Source organism: Bidens hawaiensis, unplaced genomic scaffold, assembly GCF_021521415.1.
Source record: "Bidens hawaiensis isolate Kalapana, Puna unplaced genomic scaffold, B.hawaiensis_p1.1 tig00026897_1, whole genome shotgun sequence".
Lineage (NCBI taxonomy): Eukaryota > Viridiplantae > Streptophyta > Magnoliopsida > Asterales > Asteraceae > Bidens > Bidens hawaiensis.
The window spans coordinates 57,703-72,017 of record NW_027494341.1 but is presented as its reverse complement, the minus strand read 5'-3'; the positions used below and the strand labels follow the sequence as shown (position 1 = coordinate 72,017).

The window sequence follows — 14,315 nt, the reverse complement described above, 5'->3', positions numbered from 1 at the left end:
TGTTTTGATCTTAAAAGTTTACGTTTTTATAAACGTTTAGCCTTGAGACTTAAAACGGGAATAGATCGGGTATAAACGAGTATTAAAGTTGTAAACTTGATACTAAAACGAAACTAATGAACCCTTAAACTTGTGCGGCTCGATTAAATGGAACCCTAAGATATAGTTTTGAACGTTTAATATTAAAGGTCCAAACTTTATGCGCTTTTGGGTCAAGTTTTATCCGAAAATGAATATGAGAACGTTTACGGGTTTGGTCACTATCATATCCAAGGTTTCCTAACGAAACGGATACGAGTAAGGGGTTTTAGAACGAACAGAACCTGCTGCTGAGCAACTTCGCCTGCAAGCCAAGTTCGCTGTTGCCAAGTTCGCCAGCAGGCAACTTCGCCTGCAAGTTAAGTTTGCTTAAGGTTTAACTTCGCCTGGTGATAAGTTCGTTCAATGCTAACTTCGCCTGAGCTAAGTTCGCTGAATGCTTAACTTCGCTAAAGATTAAGTTCGCTTAAATGATAAGTTCGCTAGGATAATAAGTTCGCTTAATGTTAAATTCGTTTAATATTAAGTTCGCCAAAAGTTAAGCTCGCTGATAAATGAATTAAAATCCTAGTGAGAAATGTGTTAAAGACAGTTAATGAAAATAAAATTTTTCCAAGCTGACCTGGTAGTTTAACCCCAGCCAGGGGCTCTGCCCCTTGGACCCCGCTAGGGGCTGCCGCCCCTAGAACCCTGCTGCCAGGGGCGCTGCCCCCGGACCCCCGTTAGTTTCTGGTAATGATTGAACTAGAAAGATGATATGGGTAGTGATAGTTAATTGATACGTATAATTGTTATCCAGTTAGTCGTGCACAACTCAAGAAAGGGATTACCATAAACGGAGAACGTAACCGCATTCAGGTGAGTTTCTAGCCCCACTTCCTTGTTATGTTTTCGGGGCTGTGTGCATACTCGATGTGATAGTTAATACACTTACCTTGAGTGGTAAGTGTATGCCTTGTATGATTTATGTATGATGATTGTTTAACGGTGCGTGAACGATCTTCGGATATTGCATGTACCGTCAGGTGGTAGCTAAAGATGTGATTGATATGTATGATGTAAGATAAGATGTATGTATGAATATATATGATGTATGCATAATGTATGAATGATATGTTGATGGTACGTGAACGCTCTTCGGAGATTGTACGTATTATCAAGGAAAGTATGTAAGAACAGGTATGGTACAGTTGCATGAAATAAAGGGACCAGACCCTAATAATATCTGTGATGGTAGGGACCAGACCCTAATAATATCTGTGATGGTAGGGACCAGACCCAAATAATATCTGTGATGTTAGGGACCAGACCCTTATAATATATGTGAGGTTATAGGGCGGAAGACCCTTTAAATAGGTTGGATAGTTATGTATGTAGAATATGTATGATTAATGTACACCCCTTCGGGCACGTCTGCAAATATGAGGACAGATTGTATGTTGTATGATTAATTAGAACTCACTCAGCGTGGCTGACTTTTAGTATGCACGCAGGTGAGTAGACTGAGGCAGCTTGCATAAGAGGAAGCACATGGCATGGACTTGAAGAAGCTGGCATCTCAAGGAAATGTTATGTTATTTTAAAGACAATGTTTTATGTTTAAATAATCTGAATGCCCGTTAAGACAAGAAAGGATGGTTATGTAATATATTGGTTGAATGTTTTAATATTTCACGAATGTTTTAATTAACTCTGATATTTAGAACTACGTTTATGAGTAAATCCAGCGTCCAATGTGAGACACCAGTAACGGGGTCTTACTAGTTTTTGTCTCCCGTATTACTGAGATTGTTTTATATTATTTGTTTCTAATAGTTCTTTATTTTTTGAATTTTATATTTTATTGTATGAAAGTTAATAATATACTTATGGTTTGATGATAAATTGTTTCACAAATAATTAAGATGTTATAACCCGGTTTAAAAGCTATATGAGTTTGATAAGATCCAAGACACGTTTATTTTTTTTACTATAAAATTGGCTTTTTAATTTTAAATGATATATATATGTTTTCAAATAAATCAAATATTAATTTTTAGTATATCCCTACTTTATATAATTTTTATATCAAATATTTGGTGAGATCGAATTTTAATTTAATTTAATGAGATGTTATAACATGTTTAAAGAATATTTGGGTTTGGTAAGACCCATACCCGTGAATTCGGGTCAAATGCATGAGAGGCCTTCATTTAAAAATCAAGCAAATCTGATGACTCCAAAAAAGGGAAGCGACCACATCATGACACGTAGGATTTTTATGTTTTCGTTTATATATATTATAGATAAATACCATGTGAAACTGAATAAGACAGAAAAAAGGTCTATTTCTATAATATATTTTGATTATTATAATATAATATCTTAGACAAGTTGGCCAGTAATGTGTCCATCTTGGTCGTATAGCATCTATCACTCACCATTATTATTGCCAACTGCTCAGAAAGAACATGCAATTAAAACCCTCAAGGACATGCTATTAACAGCAATAAGTTTGTTATTCCTATACTGGCTGCTGCTACAAGCCTTAAGTGTTCCAACTTTAATCCACAGGAAGTAACACAAGTATATATGTTTGATTTCTGTTATTCAGTTACACTAAATCACATGATCTTCAGGTTTTGTTTTTGCATTTTTCAAATTTCTTGTCTTAGTTGTGAAATTCTTACTGTTTATTATTATTTTTTTAATGGATCAGCTAGTATGATCAATATGAAAAACTATTAATGAGGTCAATCAATACTAGCTAATCAGGACTAGTGGAGTTGGTTGTTGAAATTGTTTCAAGCAACAGGATCGTTGAAAATATCGTGTAAGCTAGCTCGCCTCTAACGAGTATACTTGATAATGAGACGAGTATTGGTAATTCTAGTCAGATACCTTATTGTAAAACCATATCCATAACTAGCCCAATACTCTTCGGGTATATGTGGGTAGTTACCCATCATGTATACCAAAATGTATGGGTAATTCCGGTCACATGCCCAATTGTAAAACCATATTCATATTGGCCCAACAACCATGTCTGGGTATTGGTAACTCCGTCTACATACCCAATCGTAATTTTATCCATACCCTGACTCTATACGCATCGAGTATCGCTAAACCCATTGGGACTCCTAAATACATTTCTTACTATTTTAATTTTTTATATTATTTTATCACCTAAGAAAAATAGAATATAAAAACTAAAGATGAGTAAATTAGTAGATTATTTTGTTACCAAGAAAAAAAAAGAAAATAAAATATTTATGGGTATTCTTCATGTAAACTAATATGCTAGTTTCGGGTAACTGGACCGGATGTAACCTGATAGCATACCCGTTCTATACCTGGAATTTTTTTAAAGAAAAATCACATCCTAGTCTCATACCTGAATACCTGTCTCATTACCCGTCCCAAATGTAAAGTTCAAGTTCGTTTGCTATCCTTATTTATGATCATTATCTTTAGCCACTCTAAGATGTACATTTGATTGGTTTTTTGTAGTTTATGTTATTATGGCCATTGAAAAGGATATGGAGCAAACAGGAAACACTATTCAAGATGATATGGTAGCTCCACTAATAGCTCAAGATGCAAAGGGCAAAGAGAACCATTTCATGGTTTATTTAAGTACATTTGTTGCAGTTTGTGGTTCTTATGCATTGGGATCATGTGTAAGTCAGGATATATTCAAATTTATCTTCTTCTTCAAGTCATATTTTAGTAAGTACTATGTCCGGATCATGATAATTTGTTGATGCTAATTATGATTTGATTGCACAGGGTGGTTACTCGTCTCCTACTCAGTCTGCTATCAGAGAAGATCTAAATCTGTCTCTTGCAGAGGTTAGTTTAAGCAACAAGCACATAAATAATAAATTTGTTCTGACGGTTGTAAATGGTTGTTTTTGTTGTAATGCATAAATGATTTCTAGTTGCATAATCACAAACCAAACTCATTTTCAAGAACTAAGAAATCAGATCACACAACATAAAAGACAAAAATAAATGAGAATAAGTGTTATTGCAATTAATAATGATGATAGAAACTATTAACCAAAAAAACAAACTCACACGTGGACAGAATATATGTCAAGTTTTATACGTATTATACTTTATACATGTGTGAAGTTAATGTTCAATATGTTTTCCAGTTAAAATCTCCTTCTACCAAAAACCGCACCGTTAATGGGCCAGCCTTGCCTTGGGCTTACTATATTTGGGCCATAACCCTAATGGGCCAGCCTTGTCTTGGGCTTACCAAAGTTGGGCCAACTTGGATTGGGCCTGCCTTTATGAACCCGGCCCAAGACCAGTAATCAACTCAAAATTATAATAAGTATATTTTCTTGTGCAATGACTTATGAACCTATGTTGTCTTTCTTACTAGTACTCCTTGTTTGGGTCGATACTCACATTTGGCGCAATGATTGGCGCGATTGCAAGTGGGCCCTTGGCTGATTTTTTCGGTCGCAAAGGGGTAAGTTAATAACGGTTTTTCACGTTATCACTATCGTTTTTGGACCACATTAAGTTCAAACAGTTAAAACTTGACAATGTAAACAGGCATTGAGAATAGCATCTGCTTTCTGCGCAGCAGGGTGGCTAGCAATTCACTTTGCTCAGGTACATAACATAACATTTTAGTCATATATATAATTAAAAAACATAGTTCGGTTTGACATTTAATAGTCAAAACAAATTCTTTTTATTATTAAAGGGGCCTCTGCCTTTGGATATTGGAAGACTAGCAAATGGATTTGGAATGGGTGTGTTTTCCTATGTGGTAAGTTAAGTTGGTTAAACTTAGATGATTATTTCTATTTACATGCCACATTTATGAGAAGTGTGACATATGTATGTATATGTTTTGAATTGCAAGGTACCTGTGTTCATAGCGGAAATGGCACCCAAAGATTCAAGAGGTGTATTAACAGCTGCGCATCAGGTAGCAATCGCATTAATTTATGAACTTTTTGCACCTTAAAAATTTAACATAAGAAATATTTGAGAAATCCATGAGGTATTTCGTATTCTGCAGCTCATGATCTGTACAGGCGTGTCGGTTGCGTTTATTATAGGAACAGTGCTGACATGGCGAACCTTGGCTCTGACAGGTTTTAACAATTAAACCAACCCATGTTTATATATTAGTCTATATCTAATATTGTTATTGTTAACTGCATATACTGTTAGGATTTTTTATACGTTTATGAAACATAAGCCCGATATACATTATACATAATGCATTCCTTGTGGTTTAATTGCAGGATTGATTCCTTGTGCTGTTCTATTTGTGGGGTTGTTTTTTATTCCAGAGTCTCCAAGATGGCTGGTAAGGTTTCGTAAAAAGAAATACGATATTAGAAGCTTCTAGAAGTTATATTCGGTATGCATGCATACAGGCTAAGATAGGAAAACAAAAGGAATTTGAAGCTTCCCTAAGAAAACTTAGAGGGAAAGATGCTGATGTATCTGCGGAGGCAGATGAAATCCAGGTTCACTATACTTTTCAAATCTTTTTAATAAAAGTTATATAAATTTTCTAGTTATTAACTAATGAGGTGTTGTAACTATTGATAGGATTATATAGAAACACTACAAAAGCTCCCGAAAGCCAAGCTATTTGACTTGTTTCAAAGAAGATATTTGCGATCCGTCACCGTAAGTTTACCTTATCAAAACTAGTTAACCAAGTCGTTTATTTGACGATATATTAATTTATTTATGTTCATTTCTGTTTGGAAGATCGGAGTTGGATTAATGGTCTGTCAACAATTTGGAGGAATCAACGGGATTTCCTTCTACACAAGTAGTATCTTCGAGTCTGCAGGTTTGTATTGTATATAGAGAATAATATTGCACTTGAATATCTTCTAGATATGATAGTTATATAACCAGTATGATATCCATCAATATAATAACCAACATAGTGCATATGTATGGAGTGATAATAATTTTATGGGTTAAAACCAGTTGCATGTTTATGTCCATTTTTAATGAATAGTTAATGTATTGATAATAATTTTTGGATCGTACCCAATTCAGGATTTCCTGCTGATATTGGAACAATAATCTACGCGATTCTTCAGGTTACATGGAAATTTCGTTACAATAATAATTTTCAATCTATAACCCGCTGTCTACACAAATTACTCACTTTGAAGAAGTTTTTTATTTTTTATATTTTTATTTTTGTAGGTCATCATTACTGTCTTAAATGCACTCTATGTAGACAAAGCCGGTAGGAAGCCACTAATACTGGTAAGTATAGTGTTCGTGAAGAAATGCGATAATATCTGAATATATTCCAATAGAGAACCCTTAATATATAACAGAAGAAACTAATAAAATGATAGACTAAAACAATATATGCAAATAATTATGCCAATGATACATTGCAATAAATTTTGTTATTTTTCCTTGACTCAAAGCCTTCTTTTTGAATAAAAGCTTATTTTAAAGGTTTCAGGCGCCGGATTGGTCATTGGTTGTTTGCTAACAGCAATTTCGTTCTACTTGAAGGTAATCTTAAGACACTGAACATTTTGATTGTTAACCGCTCCGTCCCAAAACAAAATAAGTTTTGTTCAACGCATTATATATTTTAAAAGAAAAATATTTAGTGTTATACTGATTACTAACGGTCATTTTGTGCACCAGACTTATGAAATAGGACTAGATGCAGCACCGGCGCTAGCTTTAACTGGCATACTGGTAACTATACATCGTTTACAAAACCGTGACATGAAATAATATAAATAGTCATTTGATTGTATTGTTTGGTGAATGCAGGTGTTTGTAGGTTCATTCTCCGCAGGAATGGGAGCAGTTCCGTGGATTATGATGTCCGAGGTACATATACATATGCATCATCATCATCATCAACACAATGGAATGACAGGTTAAACGGGTTGGAACAACATGGTTAAGTTATAACTAAAATAGCGATCGATATATAGTTTCAAATAAAACAAACCACTTATTTCAAATATAAAAATAATTGAAGTTGTAAACATTATTTGATTATGTTTTAGTCCACAAGAGTAAAATATAACCAAAACATACTCATAAATTTTGTTATACTAATTGTAGACCATAGTAATATAATATTAATACCTTGTATGTGTAGATATTTCCTATTAACATCAAGGGGGCTGCTGGAAGCCTAGCAGCACTTACAAACTGGTTTGGTGCATGGGCTCTATCATTCACTTTCAATTTTCTCTTTAGTTGGAGTTCTTATGGTAACTTTTAACAATTTCATAAATATTTCATGATTCCAAGGCTCGAGTATTCTTCAAGTTTATCATATTAACGCGTCTTATTCATGCTTTTAGGTATTTTCCTTTTATACGCGGCTGTAAACTTAGCTGGTATTCTGTTTATTATCGTGATGGTCCCTGAAACAAAAGGAAGAAGTTTGGAGCAGATACAAGCAGCCATCAATGCTTGATTTACCGCAATTTATCACCATGGTATGCATCAGGTTCAAAAATCTATGAATAAGGCTGGAATTAGGCGTGTTCGTCGGTTCAGTTTTCGGGTTGTTCGGTTTTGGTTTTCTTTTTGTACAAAATCAATTTTTTATGATATTATCTTTATAACTTTTTAACCATTAAATTGTATTGAAAAGGGTTGTGTACTTGTGTTGGGTTGGGCTAAATTTATAATTGGAACGGGCTAGGTGACAAAACTTAAATAACTATTATTTGTCATTCGGTTTATTACGGTTATCTGGTTCTTAATGCACATTAAACAAAATTGGTCGTGAAGATATTCGCATCATGCGAACCTAGGTTACATGGTATAAACGTGTACTATACCCTAAACCTAATCTTAAGAAACAAAGTACTAATCATTAATCTTAACAAGATTAAATAATTAAAAATGACGAAAACACCCCTCGCAATCGTCATGTGACAATTTCAAAATGTATTAAATATACAAAAACCCTTTCCATAAAGCAAAAACTCAATCAAGAAAACTCCATATTTTCTTTGACACACAAAAACTAAAGAAAATCTCAATACTTGAAACAAACTGCACAAATACATAAATCTTTACATGGTTATAAGAATATCTCCAACTTCCTAGCCCTTAAACAAACACAAAGCTCATTCCAACCAAAAACCACACCCGATATACGCATGCTTATATCAGGACCGTTCAATACAAAATCAATTTAAGTAAAGAACTGCAAGAACCGCATAAATACCTGCCCATGTTGCTTTAACTATGGTTCATAAGACGGTTATGTAACCGCATATTCAAATCTCTTTCTTTGTCCCACTATTTCTCTCATGCGATACGTGCAACTATCGGTTTGTACTTAAATTGGTTATGTATTGAACGTGCCCCCGTATATATAGATATAGATAAAGATAAAGTTAACTATATGCATTACTGCTATCTATCTAAAGTGTGCATTTTCCATATCCCCTTTGATGAATTAGAATTCATAATCTTCACAATTTTTTGCTTAGGATGTCGATGCCTCCTAGCATCCGGTTGTTGATCCGAATTGTCAACCTTCGTTACATCAACTTTGACTATATGATGGTCAGAAGTACCTTTTGATGATAAAACCATATACGAACCCGGAACAAACTTGTAAGGGGAATCAGGGGACGCCAATATATAATCTACCCGAGTACCATATTTGCATGTACCTTGCACATCTGCATTATATTGGTAAAGTTATTATTTTTATTATGCTAAAAATAAACATGAGCCATAATCTTTAGGAGACAGATTCTTAAGATTTTTACTTTGGCCTTTAGCAATAATGACTACAGATTCACATTCGCCTGCACAATCCTTGGCGTCGATGTATTGTTTGTTCTTTAAGTGCTTCATCACTTCAACTTTTGGTGTCGGTTTTCCCATTTCTTCATAGTACTGAAAGAACACGAGTGAGTTGGTTTTAGTTGTGTTTAATCTCAAACGGGTCAAATCAAATTACTGAAACAAGAACAGCTCAAACGGGCCAAGGTATTTGTGTGTCACCTTCCGTTTTAACTTTTGACCCAATTGATAGATTTTTACCAGTGGTGTAAACGAGCCAAGCAGCTCGTTAGCTACTCGGGATTGGCTCGCTAAAAGCTCGAATTGGTCCGAGCTCAAAACAAGTACAAACCTAAAAAAAAGCCTTGTTTAATAAACAAGCCCGAGCATCAGCTTCACTCATGGAGCTTGAGCTGGCTAGCGAACCTAAAAGAGCTTATTATTTGTATAATTATTGTTTAATATGTTAAATATATAATATATTGGTAAAATACTATTATAACATCAAAAATTATGATAAACATAACCGAAATATATTATCTTATAAATATATATTAGTAATAAAAAAATATAAAAACAATCATAATTATATATAAATAAATCAATAAATAATAACCGAGCCGAGCCTGAGCTCGAGCTGGTTCACGAGCCCAAACGAGCTTATAATTTATATACTTTTTGTTTAATGCATTATATATACTTGTATGATAGCTATTATAATATATAACATCATGATAAAAATAACTAAATAATATCTTTTTTTATATATAAGAACTATTAATTAAAAATATATATTACAAACAATTATAAATATATATAACATAATTAATAAATGACAAATGATAAACGGCAGCCGGGCTTGAGCTCGAAAACTAATCACAAGCAGAGCTTGAGCTTAAAAAGTAGAGCTTGAAACGAGCTACGCTCGAGCTCTTATAAGTTAAACGAGCGGAGCAAGGCTCAACTCAGCTCATTAACACCTCTAACTTTTACGCACCTTAACAATATCAGCCCATCTTTCGGGTGAGTAGTCTGTTTCATCAAGAGAGTTGATACCTCCGGCTAAAATATGTGGTCTCTCATTAGACTCGATTATTGCATTTATCTGTTTCATTCGCCAATTTTCATCAAGATGATCAAGAAGTGTGCAATGAAAATCAACTTCTCCGGTTTCGGGAACATCAATTGTTGCCTTTAAAACATTCCTGCATTTGTTTCAAAAAAGCCCGTATTTTTAAATCATTTCATTCAAAAAAGAAAACTACAGGCTTGCCTACTTTGACCTGAAAAGTCAACCCAGATGTAATCTGGGCATATAATGTCTTTCACTAAATCAAACAATCTCATTCTTTTTAATATTATAATAGAATATTTCACTTTTATCCTAACTTTTTTGTTTCATTTATCAGGCATTTTCATTAAAAAAATAAAAAGTTTTTACCCAAAAAGTCAACCCAGATGTAATCTAATGGAAAATATTGCCTTACACTAAATCAAATCAATCACATTTTTTTTAATCTCATTGTAGAATATTTTCACTTTTACTCCTAATTTTTTATTTCAACTATCAAGGTTTTGCATATAAAAAATATAAAAACCTTGACCCAAAAAGTCAACCCAGATATAATCTAATGGCAGCTATTGTCTTTCAGTAAACAAAATCAATCACATTCTTTCTTATTCTCATAATAATATCTTTTCAATTTTATTCTAATTCTTCCTTTCATTTATCAGGTTTTTTTACTAAAAAAAAACTTGGAAACATCACAACTTATGCCAAACAAAACTTACAAGGTACGTTCGGATCAATGCAAATTATCATACTAAACCCGGAACTAATTCTTTCAAGAAATACCATCCACATAAAGAAAACCATGGACCACAAGAAATATTGTAATTAATATAAATCTTCAAATTTCAGCATCAAACTATGAAGAATAATACATGACATTGGTACATAAATGGAAAATGACTGAATACTTGCCATGCATAGATTCTAATTAATGTTAGGTTTTTAGTAGGTATCAAGAGCCCAAGAGGTAATCTTTGCAAGGCCTGTAAACAAATCGAACGTTCAGGAACTGTTCGTGAACATTTTGACTGAAAGTTCGTTCGACAAGAAGCTTAAACTCTGCAATTTTGCTATCAGACACCTACCCCCCCCCCCCTCCATATGTTTATTTACTGGGCCCGTCTTAGATGACTATATAAGTAAGACGGGCCAAAACGGGTTGGGTCAGAGTTGGCTAAAGCAATTATTATGAGTAAATAGTTAATAATCTAATTGAGTAAAGCAATTAAGAAGTTGTAAATTCTTTTGACTATATGGCACAAAATCGATGAAGTATAAATAAAGTTAATTCATTTTCATGTAAATAGAATGAAATTGCCTTACAACATATGTTATCTGTTTGAAGAACTATACATATGTGGAGGATTCATTTATGGCTTTTCACAATTATCAAACTTTTGGGCCATAATGCCCTTTCCCTTTGTGGCTTTTTCACACAGGTGTCATGGGGTCCCCTCAATAGAACTCATGATCCAACCCAAGCATTTATCTTCTCTTTCTCAGTTTCTTGTGCATAAAGAAAATTAATTATTAGACTGACAAGATTATTACTTTAAACAACAATGATGCAAACAGGAAGCCATGCAATAATCAAAAAGAATCTTTCTTTGATTATTAAAAGACAGGCAAACTGGATTGTAATAATCTAAAATATGACTCGTTGGTTGATAATAATGCATACTGACAATGTGACCAATGACACTATTAACTTTCACTTTCATTAACAAGTGTCGATCTCACTCTAACTTTGACTTTTTTGACATTCAATAATCAGTAATTAATTGTAATAAAACACTACGTAGTCAAAGGCGCGTAAAAAAAGGCACACAGAGACAAAGAAAACACAATATAAAACACACACACACACATATATATATATATATATATATATATATATATATATATATTATAATACATTCACACATCATAGGCATAGAAAACTAATACAACTCTCCAAATATAATATAAAAACTTAATATAATTAGCAATAAGATCATCCGACTATGATCAAAATGTTTAAAAGAAAAAAAGAAAAACACTTTCAAAATCATCCAATTAAAAAATCTAAGTTTGAACATGCTTTTACTACTTGAGGTTGTATTAATCATATGTTGTAGGTGTAGATTGTTTTAACATGTCTTGTTAAGGATAATCATCATCATCATCATCATCATCATCGTACTCAGCATATCCCACCAATAGCAAAGCTATGGTAGGGTCTGAGGAGGGTAAGATGTAGACAGCCTTACCTCTACCCCGTAGGAATAGAGAGGTTGCTTCCGGTGAGACCCCTCTTGTTAAGGATAATATCACACTAATTACTCAAAAATGATTTGAACAATTAGATAATCATAAGCATGAGTAGATAACAAACCTGAAATCAGAATCATCAAAAATTTTCTGAACCTTGGATCGTTTAATCGGCCATTTCGATAAAACTGCATTACCGAATTCAGGTGCCCAACTTTCAGCAAAAACATAATTCATCCCCAAACCAGCAGCCAAATCAGATAATGGCTTCATATCTTGTTCTTCATCAGCCTTTACATCTTGTAAAGCCAATATATCTGCATCCAATTCTTTCAAAACCTCAAGAACCGTCTTCGTTGACCGAAAACTCCCCCTTTGACTTTCAACTTCCCTTGAAGAAAAACTGTTATTTGATCTCAAAACACCCTTTCCTTTCAACACACTGCTGGTTTTTAAACTCGGGTCGGGCTCGGTTTCGTCTATGACAAAGTTTAACTGCCCGTTTCGCCTCAACGATATCTCGTTATCGGGTAAATTAATCGAAACTCTCAGCTTTGACTTTGCAAACTTCTCCTGCTTTGACTGAGTTTCTGAGCTACAATTGGAACTTAAATGCATTGATGATTGTTTTAATATACTTTTGGGCCGGTCAACCATTGACTTTGACCTTGAATGCGTAAATGAAACAGAGCAATTGGATACTACCTTAGTGTGATCTTGATCATACCCACCATGGTCAAAGGTTGAACCGTTGTTGGTCAAAGCTGGAATTGCCGGTGCCATTGAGAATAAACAAGCATTAAACGTTGCAATTCGAATTGGGTTTTGTGATTTTGAAACACCCATTTGATTATTTGGGTGAATAGTTGCAGACCCATTTGGGTTTGAAGAATCTTGGTTTATAGAGTTTGATTTTGCGAGGCGTTTGATGGTGAGTTTGGGCTTTGAACGGCGGCGAGACGGCGGCCGGAGCTTGGAGCAGAGTCGCCGGAGGTTTTTGTTGAGAGCATTGAGCATTTTGTGGAGGATGATGGTTTAAGTGTAGTGTGATTAATCAGGGTTTTATTAATAAAGGAGTGTATGGGAAACAAGTAGGGTGACATTTGGCAATAATTCAAAGGTACTCTATCAATCAACTTCTTTTATTGTTTTCATACTTTGCTAAATTAGGAGCATCTTTTTAAAAAAATAATTGACTTAGGTATCCTATTAATATAATAATTATTATTATTATTAAAGGGCGTGTAGTTCAGTGATATGATGATGTTAAAAGATATAGATAACGATAAAACCCGAACTAGACGGAACAACTATGATAAAAATATGTGCATAGACAATCTTAATAAGAAATCATGAGTCATGACCATATGTTGATGAGACAATGTGGATGGACTTGGCCAACACATGATACCATTTAAATAAAAATAATAGTATATAAGGTTTTTAGATATGATTTTGGTTTGATTGGATTAATGCATTGTGTATTAATGTATTATGGTGGAGCTAAAGGAACTAAAATATGTAAAAAATTATTATGATATAAAGCCAAAAGGTTATGTTAATGTTTCATATCATAATAAATATGTAAATAATATTATCAAATAAATTTCCAAAAGGAAAGTTTGTTTTCACTAGATTAGGGTTAATGGAAATAAAATCAAAAATTTTAGGGTATATGGTTTGGTTAAACATGTATATATGTTTTTGGATAATCAAATTGGGTATCGCCTTATGACCTTATCTCATACCTACAAAAATATTAGAACTAATCCCATACCTTATCCTATGCCCAAATACCCATCCCAAAAGTTTCGGTTTTCCCATCACATCGAAGTTCGAATCCATGTTTCTTCATATTGCTATCACTGGCTCTGAAGATGAATGGCATACCGTATCCTTCAAAAGTTAAGGGTCAAACACGTGCATGATTGAAGAAACACTAAGTGACCCGGGGCAGATTATAGATAATCTGGGGGTTAAGTAATGTTTCCCACTAGGATGAGGTCTAGCAGAGAAGGTTGTTCTTCAGGGGACCTGCAAAACAGACACCGTAAGCTCGTCACTGAGAAGGGGGGGTTCCTCCTTGTGACCACCCTCCGGCGTGAGAATCAGACTAGATTGCTCTGAATATAAGTGTATATTAAGAGATTGCTAGATAAGATTGAGATATCAGATGATGTCC

At 33.9% G+C, this 14,315-nt stretch overlaps 2 protein-coding genes across 5 annotated transcripts; one reads left to right on the top strand and one right to left on the bottom strand.

The window, feature by feature from the left end:
• Positions 1 to 2,438: 2,438 nt before the first annotated feature.
• LOC143574309 (sugar transporter ERD6-like 7) lies at positions 2,439 to 7,637 on the top strand. 4 transcript variants are annotated; one of them, XM_077058962.1, is made up of 20 exons: positions 2,439 to 2,604; positions 2,742 to 2,851; positions 3,529 to 3,698; positions 3,808 to 3,870; positions 4,415 to 4,504; positions 4,591 to 4,650; positions 4,745 to 4,810; positions 4,907 to 4,972; positions 5,066 to 5,141; positions 5,295 to 5,359; positions 5,430 to 5,522; positions 5,608 to 5,688; positions 5,773 to 5,857; positions 6,073 to 6,116; positions 6,226 to 6,288; positions 6,490 to 6,549; positions 6,688 to 6,741; positions 6,820 to 6,879; positions 7,157 to 7,271; positions 7,365 to 7,637. In XM_077058962.1, exons 3-20 carry the CDS (start codon positions 3,540 to 3,542, stop codon positions 7,478 to 7,480), a joined length of 1,416 nt encoding a protein of 471 aa, XP_076915077.1. In that variant the 5' UTR covers positions 2,439 to 2,604; positions 2,742 to 2,851; positions 3,529 to 3,539; the 3' UTR covers positions 7,481 to 7,637. The 4 variants fall into 4 exon arrangements, 3 of the variants coding, with proteins under 3 accessions (XP_076915077.1, XP_076915078.1, XP_076915076.1); XM_077058963.1 differs by having other exon boundaries at positions 2,738 to 2,851; positions 3,555 to 3,698; XM_077058961.1 differs by having other exon boundaries at positions 2,738 to 2,851.
• Positions 7,638 to 8,388: 751 nt separating this feature from the next.
• Positions 8,389 to 13,256, bottom strand: LOC143574319 (uncharacterized). The gene is made up of 4 exons (XM_077058972.1): positions 12,258 to 13,256; positions 9,809 to 10,016; positions 8,796 to 8,925; positions 8,389 to 8,705 (listed from the first exon to the last, which is right to left on the bottom strand). The coding sequence occupies exons 1-4, from the start codon at positions 13,148 to 13,150 to the stop codon at positions 8,434 to 8,436; spliced, it is 1,503 nt and encodes a 500-aa protein (XP_076915087.1). The 5' UTR covers positions 13,151 to 13,256; the 3' UTR covers positions 8,389 to 8,433.
• Positions 13,257 to 14,315: the final 1,059 nt, after the last annotated feature.

What these genes read in the sequence shown, in the direction of transcription:
- LOC143574319 (XM_077058972.1), bottom strand. Translation starts at nt 13,150, where the DNA reads ATGCTCAATGCTCTCAACAAAAACCTCCGGCGACTCTGCTCCAAGCTC. An exon ending in TTTGATGATTCTGATTTCAG is followed by an intron (nt 10,017 to 12,257) that starts GTTTGTTATCTA and finishes AAACAAATGCAG; the next exon opens with GAATGTTTTAAAGGCAACAA. An exon ending in GATGGGCTGATATTGTTAAG is followed by an intron (nt 8,926 to 9,808) that starts GTGCGTAAAAGT and finishes GTGTTCTTTCAG; the next exon opens with TACTATGAAGAAATGGGAAA.
- LOC143574309 (XM_077058962.1), top strand. Translation starts at nt 3,540, where the DNA reads ATGGCCATTGAAAAGGATATGGAGCAAACAGGAAACACTATTCAAGAT. An exon ending in TATTAACAGCTGCGCATCAG is followed by an intron (nt 4,973 to 5,065) that starts GTAGCAATCGCA and finishes CGTATTCTGCAG; the next exon opens with CTCATGATCTGTACAGGCGT. An exon ending in CAATTTCGTTCTACTTGAAG is followed by an intron (nt 6,550 to 6,687) that starts GTAATCTTAAGA and finishes TTTGTGCACCAG; the next exon opens with ACTTATGAAATAGGACTAGA.